The sequence below is a fragment of the Polypterus senegalus genome, chromosome 12 (genome assembly GCF_016835505.1).
Source record: "Polypterus senegalus isolate Bchr_013 chromosome 12, ASM1683550v1, whole genome shotgun sequence".
Classification (NCBI taxonomy): domain Eukaryota; kingdom Metazoa; phylum Chordata; class Cladistia; order Polypteriformes; family Polypteridae; genus Polypterus; species Polypterus senegalus.
The window spans coordinates 132628363-132644117 of record NC_053165.1 but is presented as its reverse complement, the minus strand read 5'-3'; the positions used below and the strand labels follow the sequence as shown (position 1 = coordinate 132644117).

At 36.5% G+C, this 15755-nt stretch overlaps 1 protein-coding gene across 7 annotated transcripts in view; it reads left to right on the top strand.

Annotated features, from left to right (window-relative positions):
• The window catches only part of myo9aa (myosin IXAa), a 470016-nt gene that overhangs the window by 411657 nt on the left and 42604 nt on the right, over window positions 1-15755 (top strand). For 5 of the 7 annotated variants that reach the window (XM_039773456.1, XM_039773459.1, XM_039773458.1 and 2 more), the window contains 8 exons: window positions 1190-1283; window positions 1672-1884; window positions 5744-5847; window positions 8407-8546; window positions 11447-11679; window positions 12033-12149; window positions 12644-12832; window positions 13947-13994. In XM_039773456.1, the coding sequence (XP_039629390.1) occupies window positions 1190-1283; window positions 1672-1884; window positions 5744-5847; window positions 8407-8546; window positions 11447-11679; window positions 12033-12149; window positions 12644-12832; window positions 13947-13994 (1138 nt within the window). The remainder of the gene's footprint in view (window positions 1-1189; window positions 1284-1671; window positions 1885-5743; window positions 5848-8406; window positions 8547-11446; window positions 11680-12032; window positions 12150-12643; window positions 12833-13946; window positions 13995-15755) is intronic. The other 2 variants (XM_039773454.1, XM_039773460.1) reach the window with 2 other exon arrangements.

Genomic DNA, 15755 nt, shown 5'->3' with positions numbered 1-15755 from the left:
CCAGTCCTCTTGTCTATTTTATGAAAATCCCATTCCCTGCCCACCTATTAATGGAAGTGTTACTTTTTCAGGACCAGGCAAAGAGTATGCATTTTTCATAAAGGTGAAATTACAGGTTAGGAGTTATTAGCCTTAATTTATCTTTAATTCTGGCACTCCAACATTTTTCATAAATCTGAACTATACAAGTTTATATCTCCAAAGCATCCAAAGTTCTTTGAATTTCAATATAAAGCTACAAAGAGTGTTTCACGGAGTAATTTGTGTATTTACTCCCTTTTTCTATTCATTATAATGCCTGGCCATTTATTTTTATACATTGATTTGTTCAATAAGGAGCAGTGCAATGGCATGTTAAATAATGGGACACCTCCTACCTCAAGAGTCCCAACTCGGAGATCTTTTATGGCAAGTGTGTACATTTTCCATATGGCTGTCTGGGTTTTTTGTCTGGGTTCTCTACACGTAAAACACGCATCAATGGTAAGTTGATTGGCAACTGTAAACTGGCCTGGGGCGAATGTAGGTGTTTACAATGGCAAGAAGTGTGTGACCATGTAGAAAAACTGTTGTCATTTCCACATGGTGTGACCAAAATGTATGCAAATCCCCTTAAATTATAGTCTGCAATGTTAACTTTAATCACAATGTCTGGATTGTTTGATTTCTAATTGTGGAGCAGAGGGGTAAATCCAGGGAAATGTGACTTTGACCCAAGCATTATGGAGGGCATTGTAACTTCATTTAGGTATCTAAGTTATAATAATGAACAAGCTCACTTTGTTTTATCTAATCATGTACAAATTATTTTTGCGCATATTGAATACATCATTCAAACATTCACAGTGCATGTTGGAAAAAATAACCCCTAGACTGATGACTTGGAACAAAATCTAACCAAAATTAGTAATGTGACTATGCTAATTGGAATATGTGTATTGCCTAACAATGGGTCAGTTGGTCTCTGCCTTGTACTCAGTGCTGCCAGTATTGACCCACGACACACTACTGTATAATTGTTCAGTAACCCACTCTTCCAGGTCAGTGGGCTGACATGCCTGTCCCATCAGCACTGGGTGCAGGATACACGCTAATATCAACACATTAATATTATTTAGTCACAGTTGTAATTAGGGTTTTGAATGGATGTATTATGTAGTAAACTACAGTGACAAATTTCTCTTTTTAGAGTTGAGAAGGAATCAGCCAACCAAGAGAGGTCCTCTGCCATTCAGAAAGAAGAGCCATTTTTTAATGCAAAGCATGCAAAGATGCCTTTGGAGGTATGGCAATATGTCAGTTTCTTTAAAAATGAAGGGGGCATGTAGAAAAGTACTTGGAACTTTTAAATGTAACTGAATATTCAAACTGACCAAAGAGACAGAATGGAGACGTTATGCAAAAGATAGATGAAAAGCAGATTCTAATGTTAAGGATTCAAAGAACAAATCAGGTTCTTTTTAAACATTTGTTGTTCTGTGTGGTAGAGTATAAAAGTGCATTATTATGTTTTGATGTTCATTAATTTTTACATTTGCACTGCTCTTATTCTGATATGCACATCTTTTTTATAGAAATCATGCTTGAGGGTAATGCAGACTTCAGTGGTGTTAGGCAGGGCATACGTTTAGTAAATGCCTTTTCAACTTCTTGTGTTATTTGGTCAATTAGGTTGGGAGACCAGCCCAAAAAAAGAAAGCCCGCATGGCGCGGACACGCTCTGATTTCCTGAGCCGAGGTACAAACCCTGCAGGGGATGGGGAGTTGGAGGATGATGAGTACGATGACAACCCCATCACATCCCCTCTATCCCCCTGCCTGCCCCACCCTGAAATGGAGCCTGTGGTTAGTGACGGGCAGGCTTGTCACAGTGACTCTGAAATGGTAATCTTAATGTACAAACCAATCAAGTAGGCCATTTCTGGGTGAGCGCCTGACCATTGGGAGCATTTCTTTCTGCTAAATCCTTTAGTGGCAATGGTTAGAGATGCAAAACTGACCCCTTACTACTGCTTTGTGACTCTAGTTATAAAATCACTTTTTTTCTTTTAACTAAAAAATGGGAAAATTATTCTTTTGAACACAGCTGGAATGTTACGCAAATAAACACCTCTTCGTCCAAAAATAGCAGAAGTGTTTGCCATAAATTCAAAATTGGGCTATGTGATGACGTACAGTTTTGATTAATTTTTATGCAGTATGTCTGGAAAAAACAATCTTTTCATGATCATACAGCTGATATTTATCCACCTCCAGATATCTTGCATCAGTGCTGTCTGGCTTGTATCCCTGAGACGGAGGCTGCCAGAGGCTCACTGCTGAGTCCATCTTTGTGCTCTGTGCCAGGCCAGCATAATGCAGGATTTTATTTAATTTGTGGTGAGCAAAGATGGCTTTCTGTACCGCCAGAAGTGCTAGACAAACACCACTTTCTGAGCTGGATGTCTATATTGAAAGTCACACACATATACATGTATATATGCAGTGAGCTTTTAAATTAAAGTACTTGATAGTACATCATCGTTACTGGTTATTTTTATTCTGTTACAACATTAAGTTAAGATTTAATGTTAAGGATTACTTGAAAGAAAAAGGCTTTGTGGTGTGATATGTTTTGTTTTTGTTTCCTTCTTAATTGAAGGATCTTAATAGTGTGACTGCCTCCAGACCCAGTGTCTTGAATTTGAACTACCCAGAGCGTTGCCATTTCTGCAGCATTACCTGTCCATGTGGGACTTTCTCAGGGAACATCTCATATCGTCAGAAATGTGTGTTTTAGGTTAATTGGCGATTCTAAATTGGCCCCTTGTGAGTTTGAACAACAGAGGGCACTGCAGTGGACAGGAACTCTATTTAAGGTTGATTCCTGCATTTGCCTGATGTTGTCGTGTTGACCTCTGGTCTCTGTAAACCTGAATTATATTAAGTGGATTTGCGTGTGTTATTTTCAGTTATATTACATTACAGATGTTAAAGGAATTATCAATTATCCACACAAAAAATATTTTTTTTTTATGTTATACTTACCCTATGTAGTTTGTTGTGATGGCTGAGTTCCAAAGTTTCTGATAGAATAGGCATCTCTTGTCGCCACTGCCAGTGCTGAGTTATTTTGTGCCCTAGACCAATAGTGTGTCAACCAACTATTCGGTAGCTAACTCATGCGGCTGGGCTTTTCCCCCCTTTATGATTTGCACCCTAAGCAAATGCCTAATTTACCTTAATGGTGGTGCCGGCCCTTCTTGTGGCTAACACTGGACAACAGGAAACAATATTTAAAACATCCCTGAAAAATTTTTATGTTACGCATGCTGCATAAACCACACATCCAGACTTCAGTTTATATGCTCACAATGTCCCAAACACTTACATTTTTACAATAATGTTGTTGGATGAACTATTTTCTGAAAATGGTCTTTTGAATGAAAATGGAACACACAAATGCGAGTGAGCATTTGAATTGTAGACCTGGTTCTCTCTGCCTCATTCTTTGGACAGGGACCCAGTAACAGCATTTTCATTGGCTAACATTGCTGTTCATTGAATATTGATAACGAGTACAGCTAAAAAGTTGAAAGAAAAATAAGTGTAAACATTATCAGGAAGAGAATATGTGTCGTACTTGTGCATATCTGAAGATCTACTCACCCGTGCAGCCTCACTGACTGCTACTAAATAATTCCTGGGTACTTAAGGTGTGCGTATAAATATAAATGTAAGTATGGGAGGCTGGCCTGTAATTCAGATGGCCGTTTCTATCTGAAAGTGTTCCATTTTTATTTACAATAGGATTTTCCAAAAGGTGTTTTATTTAACAGTATTTTAGTTAAAATACATGTGTTTGTGAGATTGTGAGCATACAAATGGATGAACTGACATGTGCATAATGCAACACAAGTAACCTGAAGTTTTTTTGTGCATGTTGTTTATATTGTTTCCTGTTCTCAAGTGTTGGTCACCATAGATGTCTATCCAATCAGAAACTTTTATTTCTGTTCTGAATGCAAACATGACATTTTTCTTAGACCATCACTACAAATTACATGAGGTAGGAAATATATTTAAAAAATTTACTTTTTGGGTGGAGTATCCCTCTAAATCATCCAAAATTGCCCACTTACTGCTGAGGTTATTTCTTCATATGATATGCTTTATTACTGTACTCGTATTAAATCATGTTGTGAATCAAAATCCAGGCTGTGTTCAAAAGGGTTTCCCACAAATTAATGTTAGTCCATATTTTAGGCTTTCACTGGACGTGCAACTATGTTGCTGATTCTTTTGAGTGCACCTTCACTCTGCTTGGATCAATCACCTGAATTATGAAATCCTGAGCATCATTCATCACAGAAGTACGCCAAGCGTGCCACACTCACTCTCCCTCTCTTATAATTTGACTAGCCTGGTTAACAAACAATCATTGCATGCTGTAGCTTGTAACTCTGTCCCATGGGACTCATTTTACCTTCTTTCTACATCACCAAATAATGCTTTGCACATTCATTGTCACCCTGTGCCTTGGGTTTTCTGGGTTATGTTCACCTTTGTTTTAATATCTACCTTGTTTTCTTTCTTTTTATTGTTAAGAAATGTTTTATGTTGTGTTTTTCATGTAGTATATTTAAATTATTTGTACAAAGCCTACTTTTTATGTAAGATTATATGCAAACTATGTGTTGTATTTATGTCTACAATATGAATTTCATTTAGATTTTTTTGTTAGAGTAAATGTAATTTTGTACTTTAAGTGCATCTGAAAATTTAGAATTGCATAACTAGACAGCTATATATAATGTAATGTATGAGTTTTTTGCTTCTTTAATTTTGCTTAAAACAGAGATTAACATTTTTGTGAGTAAAGATCCTTTTTCATCATTTAAAGATAATTTATGGTAAAGATAGCTTTAACAAAGGTAAGTAGAGTTTTTCAACTAAAAAAAAAATACATATAGGATATACTGTAATTAAAATTTGATGTCAAACATGCAGACATGGTCACATACCGTGTAAAATCTAACAATCAGTTTATTTAGCTGGAACATTGTGTGACCTTGGGATATGTAATATATCTAGCTAATAATGTCAGTTTTTTGGGTATACAAGTATGTAATTTATCTCTCTATCTGCTTCTTTTAGTAGATTCATTATTTGATAAAAGTCTCTAAGTTGCTGCAACATAGATAGTAAGAAGCATAAAACATTACAGAGAGTAATTAATTTCCGCTTGCAGACCTTCAGTGGTTTTGAGTTTTATACAAACACGTCATGTTTTACAAACATAAGGCATTTTAAATCTAAAAGTGTTCAAAACCACATCAAGGACTTCAGTGAAAAAGTGCAGAAGAAATTATACTCTGATTAAGAAATTGCTTAGCATGAAAGAAATGGCTGAAAGGGTTTGCCTGAGATCATATGTTTGTTTTTTTAACTAAATAAAATTCCACCATGATGGCACATTTGCCAGAGACGGAGATTTAGCTAGAAGTGAGCTCTTTGATGTGATGATTCTTCCCATCAAACACTTGAGCCTGAAACGGAGTTCTGGGTCTGGTATAAATACTGTGGATTTGTATTTTTGAGAAAAGGGATGATATAGTCTTTCTGCCCTGGAGCTGCAGTAATAATGTATCATAAAATGTGGTTAAATAAGCCCATTGTAGAGTTCAAAACTATGTTTAGCTTGTGTAGTGAGCTGCTTTACGTTTGTAACTGCATCTCTACTTTGATCTTTGACATATTACAGTCAACATCATTGGCTGAAGACACAAAGAAAATGCACAAGGCATTGTCCTCTGGGGATCTTGTGAAGATGGACAGTATAAGAAAGAATGCCCACACTGACAGCAGGTAAAAGCATTTGAGCTGCCAGATTTCTTTCAGAACTTTGTTTTGTTTTAAATAGTTAAATTATTAAGACTTTAAAACTTCTTATTAAATTATAATTTGTTACCCCTCATGGATATGTTGCCATGCCCAGAGGTGGTCAACTTATGAATAATAATGTTTGACATGCAGGATTCCTCTGGGCTTGGCCAATAGTTTTATATATACAATCACCTAAAGGATTATTAGGAACACCATACTAATACGGTGTTTGACCCCCTTTCGCCTTCAGAACTACCTTAATTCTACGTGGCATTGATTCAACAAGGTGCTGAAAGCATTCTTTAGAAATGTTGGCCCATATTGATAGGATAGCATCTTGCAGTTGATGGAGATTTGTGGGATGCACATCCAGGGCACGAAGCTCCTGTTTCGTCACATCCCAAAGATGCTCTATTGGGTTGAGATCTGGTGACTGTGGGGGCCATTTTAGTACAGTGAACTCATTGTCATGTTCAAGAAACCAATTTGAAATGATTCGAGCTTTGTGACATGGTGCATTATCCTGCTGGAAGTAGCCATCAGAGGATGGATACATGGTGGTCATGAAGGGATGGACATGGTCAGAAACAATGCTCAGGTAGCCCGTGGCATTTAAACGATGCCCAATTGGCACTAAGGGGCCTAAAGTGTGCCAAGAAAACATCCCCCACACCATTACACCACCACCACCAGCCTGCACAGTGGTAACAAGGCATGATGGATCCATGTTCTCATTATGTTTACGCCAAATATTGACTCTACCATTTGAATGTCTCAACAGAAATCGAGACTCATCAGACCAGGCAACATTTTTCCAGTCTTCAACTGTCCAATTTTGGTGAGCTCGTGCAAATTGGAGCCTCTTTTTCCTATTTGTAGTGGAGATGAGTGGTACCCGGTGGGGTCTTCTGCTGTTGTAGCCCATCCGCCTCAAGGTTGTGCGTGTTGTGGCTTCACAAATGCTTTGCTGAATACCTCGGTTGTAACGAGTGGTTATTTCAGTCAAAGTTGCTCTTCTATCAGCTTGAATCAGTCGGCCCATTCTCCTCTGACCTCTAGCATCAACAAGGCATTTTCGCCCACAGGACTGCTGCATACTGGATGTTTTTCCCTTTTCACACCATTCTTTGTAAACCCTAGAAATGGTTGTGCGTGAAAATCCCAGTAACTGAGCAGATTGTGAAATACTCAGACTGGCCCGTCTGACACCAACAACCATGCCACACTCAAAACTGCTTAAATCACCTTTCTTTTCCATTCTGACATTCAGTTTGGAGTTCAGGAGATTGTCTTGACCAGGACCACACCCCTAAATGCATTGAAGCAACTGCCATGTGATTGGTTGATTAGATAATTGCATTTATGAGAAATTGAACAGGTGTTCCTAATAATCCTTTAGGTGAGTGTATATATACCAGTAACGGTGGACTGCACGATAACGTGCAGTGAATACACTTGACTTGAGCATTCATAGTTTTCATACTCTTGCTCTGTACGTTTAGCGTTTGTTTGCTCAGAGTTTCATGCGCGTGCTTCTTAGTGAGCAGCTCTTTTTTTTTCCACCCTAGTGGCCCGTTTCTTCTCTTCTTCCGGTCAGTGTTTGTATTGCAATTACTTTGTACGTTTTTCTTCATTTTTCACTTCTTCAATCTGCCTCAAGAATGATTTAAGATATGAAGAGGTAGAGGAAGTGACGGCGAAGGTGGTAGGAATGAGAATGGCACTCGTACGCATGCGCTGCACGGCCATCCTGCTGCCCATTGCCAAGAGTTTATTCTACAATAAAGTAAAATAAAAAGAGTACTAAAAATCATCACCCTGAAAGCGGATAGTAGACGTCACTTAGTATATGTGTACCAAATTTCAGGTCAATAGATCAAATGGTTTGTGAGCTACAGGTGACTTAAAATCCTGGACAGACAAACAGACAGCCACTGTAGCGTATTATGTAAGAAGATAGTAATCAAGAGACAAAAGAAGATAATAAATCTTTGGGGCACCACAAGGGCCAACCCCATATATTCAATGCGAGTTGTAGCGCATTGAAATGAAAGAGAAACATCATGACAGTATGAGTCTCCAAGATAGACTGCCTAAGATGGCGTTGCTTCCAGTGATAAAGGTTCTTGGTTGGAAGAGGCGGGTCCAGGCAGTTGGAAACCAGAAGTGACATCAGAGGTTTCATGGTTGTCAATTGTCTGAGGCAAGAAGAAGAGAAAAAGTATTAGTCGACAGCATCCGCTAGCTTTCCAGGGGAAGATTACAATTATCCAAGCACTTAAACTGTCCCCTATGCGCACTTTCACTAGGAGAAACTTTTAAGTTAACTATGCACCATAAGTTGTTAAAAGATGCTTGTTCCAAGTATGATGTGAAAGCTTTGCTTCTGTTGTCCACAAAAATAAAGTGGATTTGTTTGCCCAGTCATATTGTGAGGAGCACCCATTGACACTAATACTGTATGGTTTTATTTTTGACACCAGTGGTTTGCTCTTCTGTAAACCAGTGATCTGAGTGAATGTTTTTATTTTGTGCCTACAGAATGAAAGCAAAGATGCGCTTCTGGGGAAAACCAAAGCAAGGCAATAAGAAGCTACTCCGAGACAAAGTGATCACTCAACCCGACAAGCAAGAATTCTTGGAAGATCATGATGAGACAGATGGTCTCATGATATATGATGGTATTTTATTTCATTTTCCTATAACCTCTGTTGGTTTTTCATCTTAGAAAAAGAAGATATTTTATAAGTTTTCAGTATTTGTTGATGGCTTTTGAAACAAAGTACTTTATATGATCAATTTCAATTGCATTATTGTGATTTTATTATATTGTTAGGAGTCTGGTTTTAATAGTTTGGTGTATCATTATTTGTAATGCACTATAATAATATATTTTTATTTGATTTGTTTAGCCAAGCCAACTTACAAAAATCAATACACATATGAAATAGCTCAAAGGTCAAAAAGTACAAAGCTAGCAAGAAAAAAAAAATTAATGTGTTATGAAAAAGCTTAGGTCTACAATTAGCCTCCAGGTTAGATACAAACCAATAGTGTAACAGAAGTACACAGTGCTGACTGTTGATTGGATCAGCAGAGCTGGAGCAGTGTGGAGTCAGAGTGGCTCCCAGTGTGCTTTGTGGACAGTTGTGTCTTAAGACCTTGTTTTTTAAACCACCCTCAGTTGGAGGTCATTATCCCTTAATAATGAATGGGAAATAAGTAAGCAGAGTTATTGAAATGTGACAGTTAGCCAGTGTTTGTTTATATTGCCGTCATTTAGTGGGTATAGTTTTCAAAAAACTGTTAAAACGGTTCACAGTGTTACAAATGACCCAGGTTACTTATTTGTTGATGTAAGTATTAAACTCAAAAGAATATATTTTACTATTGGAGGGGTCCTTGGGTGACCTTATTCTCACTTTCATATACGTTATATTACGGCGACCTAACCAGAGTGTCCTGAATCCTGACTATAGCCCACATATTTCCACCTACTAACCTGTTACAAAGCAAAAATAAACTGATAAGCAGGTTTACACTTTTTTTTTTACATTATAGAGTAACGTTCTCTAGCTAAAGGTCCCCAAATGTGCCCGAGACCAAAGCAAATTAATGAGCATGGCAAAATAAGACCAATACAACCTGAATAGATAGCAGCTCATCTTTCCAGGACCCTAGGCATCTATTATGCCAACACTACCAGGTGGCTATTTGGCTTAGTAAGCCGATTGGTTTTTGAGTATAAGACAGAGACTCTCAGTTTCTATATTAACCTGAATTTATGCTGTTTTAGTGCTTCTTTGACGCACTTCTTGGGTTGTTGCAGTGTCATAGTATAGTAGCCAAGTTGCCTTTTATTTTTAGGCCTATCTTTGACTAATTGTGCTTCAGCACAACTTATAGTATGTCTTTGAAATTTCTAAAACTCAGCTTCTTCTTGCAGCCCTTGATCTAGGCCAAAGTTTTCTTTTGTCTTTTCATATTTATAACTTTTATATTGTGGTCCATAGTTTTTAGTTTATTCTGGTTCTGATCTGGTATTCTCCAAGTAGAACAGGCATACATAGAACAACTTAATGCTTCTTTCTGACAACTTTTTCTTTAAGGACAATATACAAACAATTATCACAACATGATTGTTGTTCATCAAAGTTAAACAGTAACAACAAAGGAAGTTTCAGAAAACTCGTCAAATTATAAAATAACACAACAGTAAAGTTAAAATTAAGAAACATGACACACATTAGAAATTTTAGGATGAGAACATTCCTTTGGGAATTCTGTACAAAAGTTTAATCTTTTTTTGGGTAAAACAATTTTGTCGTACGGAGTGCTCTGTCAAGGAAATGCTGATCCATGTAAATTAGTTGATTTGTGTAAAACATGTGCCATCAGTCATTCAAAATCCCTAGTCATCTATACTTTTTATATTGCTGTTGTTTCCTATCTTTTTTAGAGCGCTATTCCCGTGAATCCTAATGAGTATTGAGGGTTTATACTCAATGATAAAATTGAATAATCGGGTAAAAAAAAAATCTAATGACAGATTGCTTTCTTTATCACATTAACTTTTTACTAGCAGAAGCATTTTTGAGCTCTCTCATTTCATTTCAGGGAAACTGGAGGAGAAGAAGTACACCCAGAAACATTTGTGATTACGAATTGTGGATGTAGTCTCACTTCATCACAGAGCACACATATATGCACTCTCAAACTAATGTGACTATTTTTTAAAAATAATTAATTAACACAATCCGCATATTTTGGGTATGTGGAAGAAAAATATTACTACCAAGAAAAACTCTTTACAGGCATAGGTGCACTCTTAATAATAAAGGTGCCAGAGTGGTTCTTCATAGCAATGCCATTGGGGAGTCATTTTTGGTTTCCAAAAGACACATCCAGTTGAAGGTTCATGACATAACTTTTATTTATTTAGATCCATAGCTGGCTTCACACAATATTCATGAATAGATGGTAACATATTTGTGAAATACCAATGGGTCCTGATTTTAAAATGAATCCATGAGTCCAGGTTTCCCAAAGATTTCAACTTTTTTCCTCTATATATATATATATATATATATATATATATATATATGGAAGTTTCCAAAAATACAAGGAACCAACTTCATATGCAAATAACTTTTCATAGAATGAAATGGTGCTTTGTTAAGTAAAGGTTCTACAAGAAACCACACAACCCAGTAAATAACTATAAAATGCCATTTAAAGAACCAGTATTTCTAAGATTGCTCAGTGTACATATTCCACTCTCACTGATCCTGTTGAGTTGTGAGGCAGCAGGGCTGAAATAAAATACAGCAGCTCAACTTCCGTGTCACCTCTCTCTGGCCTCCTACACATTTTCAATTTTTTGGTGAATTTAGTAAACAGTTTACTATGAAAGACTCCTTTATTTAAAAGTTTATTTTTAATTTTAATCCTCCATTCTTTTCCATATTTTTAAGACCTCTGAAAACCCAGAGGTGACGCTAGTAGACAAGTAAACATGGCAGGCTTCTTATTATAATTATTTTTTATTAGTTTTTAATGGTGACTGCCATTATATCCCCAGTAGGTCAGGAGGTAAATCAGCACCGTGTGACACCACCTCATAGTCCCAACCTTGGAGCAGAAAGAGGAAAGGAGTTCAAGGAAAATAAAGAACCCTCACCTAAAGTGAGGAGGCGAAAAAGTGTGAAGATCAGTAACGTGACTATTGACACCACCCAATGGCAGAATGACTGTCTGCAGATTTTAACAAGTGCAAGTGACTACAAGTCCATGAATGAGTTTCTGCAAAAGAAGGTGAGTGAGCACTGCTAGCACTCCACTGTGATGTGTGCATTTTCATCAGTCTCACATTATTGTGTTAGAATAGTGCTAGGCATTTGTTGTAGTGTTTTAACTCATAAATATTATACTCATTTTGTTTAAAGTGGATCACTTGCCTAATGTGTATTGTAGAGGTACACAAAGATTTTGTCCTGTGCCTGCATATAAAACTGCAAATGTAAATAATGTAACTACACAAAATCACTTAGAGTCCATGAATAATTCTGGTCTTCATATGCCTGAGTCTGAGGTAAAATGAGAGCCTACCGACAGATATTTTCTACTTAGCCTGTGAATTGTGAAATAAATTACTCCATTTGTGGCAGATTGATGGCCTCGACACTGAGGATGGAAAAAAAGATACCCTGGTGGACGTTGTCTTTAAAAAAGCACTGAGAGAATTTCGGCACAATATCTTCAACTCCTATTCAACAGCACTTGCGGTAAGTACTTATCACATGTTTGCCAAATCTTTTAAATATTGTGAGTTCAGTTGAAAGGTTTTTGGGGCTTGGTCTGGAAATCTGTTTTCAGGTAAGCCTTTAATTAAGATAAAGTAGATCACGCAGTTCTGAAATAATTCAATTTCTTATAGTCAGCCAACCATCTGCTGATTATAATGTCCACTCCTTCCCACATTCCTCCCAATTAACTCTCTTCTTGCGTTAGAATATTGCATACAATTTAAATTGGAAACAAAAAAATGAAATAAAACAAAATATACCAATTAAATCAATAAATACTAAAGACAAGTTTTATGGTTTATCCTAAATACTTTATAAAAATGTGGCTATTAAAAGCTTGTTAAAGTTCCCTCTGGGAACATATTATTAATCGAAAGAAAAGCAGACAAGATCAGGATCTGCTAGAAGCCACTAAAAAGTTAATAATTCTAAGTGTTAGCAATAATGAATATGAAAACTTTGTTTTTAATCAGATGGATGATGGAAAAACAGTCAGATACAAGGATCTATATGCTCTTTTTGAACATATATTGGAAAAGACAATGCGGCAGGAGCAGAGGGACTGGAGTGAGTCACCGGTGAGGGTCTGGGTGAACACATTTAAGGTGTTTCTGGATGAGTTCATGACAGAATATAAAACTTTGGACAGCACTGCTGGAAAGGTAAGGTTTGTCGAGTTTTGAATGGGTTTTAATGCGTTAACTCATAAATTAAGTGTTTATCCCATTTTGAGAGGCACTGAAATTCGCAACAAATCCAAACAAAAAGGTCATTGATTATTTGTAGGTAAAGACAGGCAGCATAGGCATTAAAATAAAATTAAAAATTATAATTGTTTCAATAAAGTAATTATCAAGTGAACATCTTGAAATATAATCGAATGCCTGATGTCTGGATTGTCATGTAGCAACATGCAAAAAAACTCATTCAGTCAGAAAACAATTAATAATCTGAAAAGAAGATAATAATAATAGGGCAAAACTGTTGTATCATAAGAGCCAGGCCTTTAAAACACATGATTGTAAATTTTATAAGTGTGCTGAAAAGTTTGAAGTCTTTTTAGTTACATTTAAGCTCCACACTTTATCATTTTTCTAGAGATTTTTTTTTTTAAAACAGCAAGTCAATTATGATCATTTGTGGTAAAATATTGCCTCATTTTATGTGGCCATTAAGTGTTGTAGTTTATGCCTACCATTACTAATCTACTTGGTCTGAATCCCTAAAGCTTGATGATCAATATCCCAAGTTTTCACTCAGAATCATCCTGACCATTTTATTTCCTACATGTTTTTCAAATGTGAGAACTGGCGTTTCGGGAAGCATTAGTTTAGGTGTGAGCACTTCATGCTGGTGTCTGCCATGAAAGGTGCTATACCAAAGATTAATTTGAATATCAGCAGATTGTTTATTTCTACATGCATTTTAATTATTTCAAGTGTTTAATCACAGTTTGAACCTTTTATCAGTTCTATGGCTTCTTATTTATTTTTGAAAGCAGAACAGTGCCTTTCACATCTGCCTCCAGAAGCTTATTTAATATCTTCTAAATACATTGTCATTTCTGACTTTAAAAACATTCAGGGCCAGTATATCATTCTTTTGGCTCTAAAGTATTGTTTTCAATAATCCATATAGGTAGACAATTTAATTTAAACACATTTCCATATTGTATACAATCCTAAATGCTAGAAATAAATTTGGAAAAGCTTTAAATAAATGAATTTTAGGAAATTTTAATGTGTAAGCTTGCAATATCCTTTTAACTCCTTTCAGGTGCAGAAACTGGAACGCAAAAAACGAAGAAAAAAAGATGCTGATATTGTAAGTTTTTCTTTCTCTATGTAGGTCTATAAGTTTCAGTGGCCAGTGATGTATAAAGGAGCAGAATAGATTAAAATGTACCATTGTTGAACAACAACAACATTTATGTATATAGCACATTTTCATACACAAAATGTAGCTCAAAGTGATTTACAAAATGAAGAATAGAAAAATAGAAAACACAATAAAAAATAAACATAAGTCAACATTAATTAACATAGAATAAGTAAGGTCCGATGGCCAGGGTGGACAGAAAAACAAAAAAAACTCCAAAGGCTGGAGAAAAAATAAAATCTGCAGGGGTTCCAGACCACGAGACCGCCCAGTCCCCTCTGGGCAATCTACCTAACATAAGTCAAACAGACCTCTTTGTATTTGGGGTTTTCATGGAAGGACCTGATGATGATGGTCACGTAGACTTCTGGCTTGCAGTCCATCAATGTTAGTGCATCATTATGCTTTGAGTAGGTGGTGGTGGCGCAGGAAAACCGGAAAACAAAAAGAAGAGAGAGTAGGGGTCAGTACGGATTTTGGAGCCACTATGAATAGTTATTATGATGAATTGAACATGCAGAGTATCAGTATTAAGTTAAATTGAAGTTACAAAAAGGCCATGTTAAAGGAATGTGTTTTCAGCAGTGTTGGCGAATTCCTATTGGCAGGCTATTCCAGATTTTAGGTGCATAACAGCAGGAGGCCGCCTCACCACTTCTTTTAAGTTTAGCTTTTGGAATTATAAGGAGACACTCGTTTGAGGATCTAAGGTTACGATTTGAAATATATGGTGTCAGACACTCCGATATATAAGATGGAGCGAGATTATTTAAGGCTTTGTAAACTATAAGCAGTATTTTAAAGTCAATTCTGAATGACACAGGTAACCAGTGTAGTGGCATCAGAACTGGAGAGATGTGCTTGGATTTTCTTTCCCTAGTTAGGATTCTAGCAGCTGCATTCTGCACTCGTTGCAAGTGATTTATGTCTTTTTTGGGTAGTCCTGAGAGGAGTGCGTTACAGTAATCTAGTTGACTGAAAACAAAAGCGTGAATTAATTTCTCAGCATCTTTCAATGATATAAGAGGTCTAACTTTTGCTATGTTTCTTAAGTGAAAACATGCTGTCCTAGTGGTCTGATGAATATGTGATTTAAAATTCAGATTACAGTCAACAGTTACCCCCTAAGTTTTTTACTTCCGTCTTAACTTTTAATCCTAATGCATTAAGTTTATTTGTGATAACCTCATTGAATCCATTATTGCCAATTACTAAAATTTAGTTTTCTCTTTATTTAGTTTGAGAAAATTACTATTCATCCATTCAGAAATACCAGTAAGACATTGTGTTAGTGAATCGAGAGAGTCGGGGTCATCAGGTGCTATTGATAAGTACAGCTGTGTGTCATCAGCATAGCTGTGGTAGCTCACGTTGTGCCCTGAGATAATCTGACCTAACGGAAGCATGTAGATTGAGAAGAGCAGCGGACCCAGGATAGAGCCTTGTGGAACACCAGTACGATCTCCAAAGACAGCATTTAAAGATATCACCACAACAACACTAAATAATGAATATCAAATGCAGAAACACAAATGAATATTCATAAATTTACAATTGTGTTCTTTGGGCAAAGTACTAAATCATATTGTGAATATGTAACCATGACAACTAGTTCAGAATAACAAGTTTTATAAGTTATACAGCTTCACACACTCTTTAAATTGTGTCATTGAAAATCAAGTAATGGGTTGATTAAAACACCTTTAA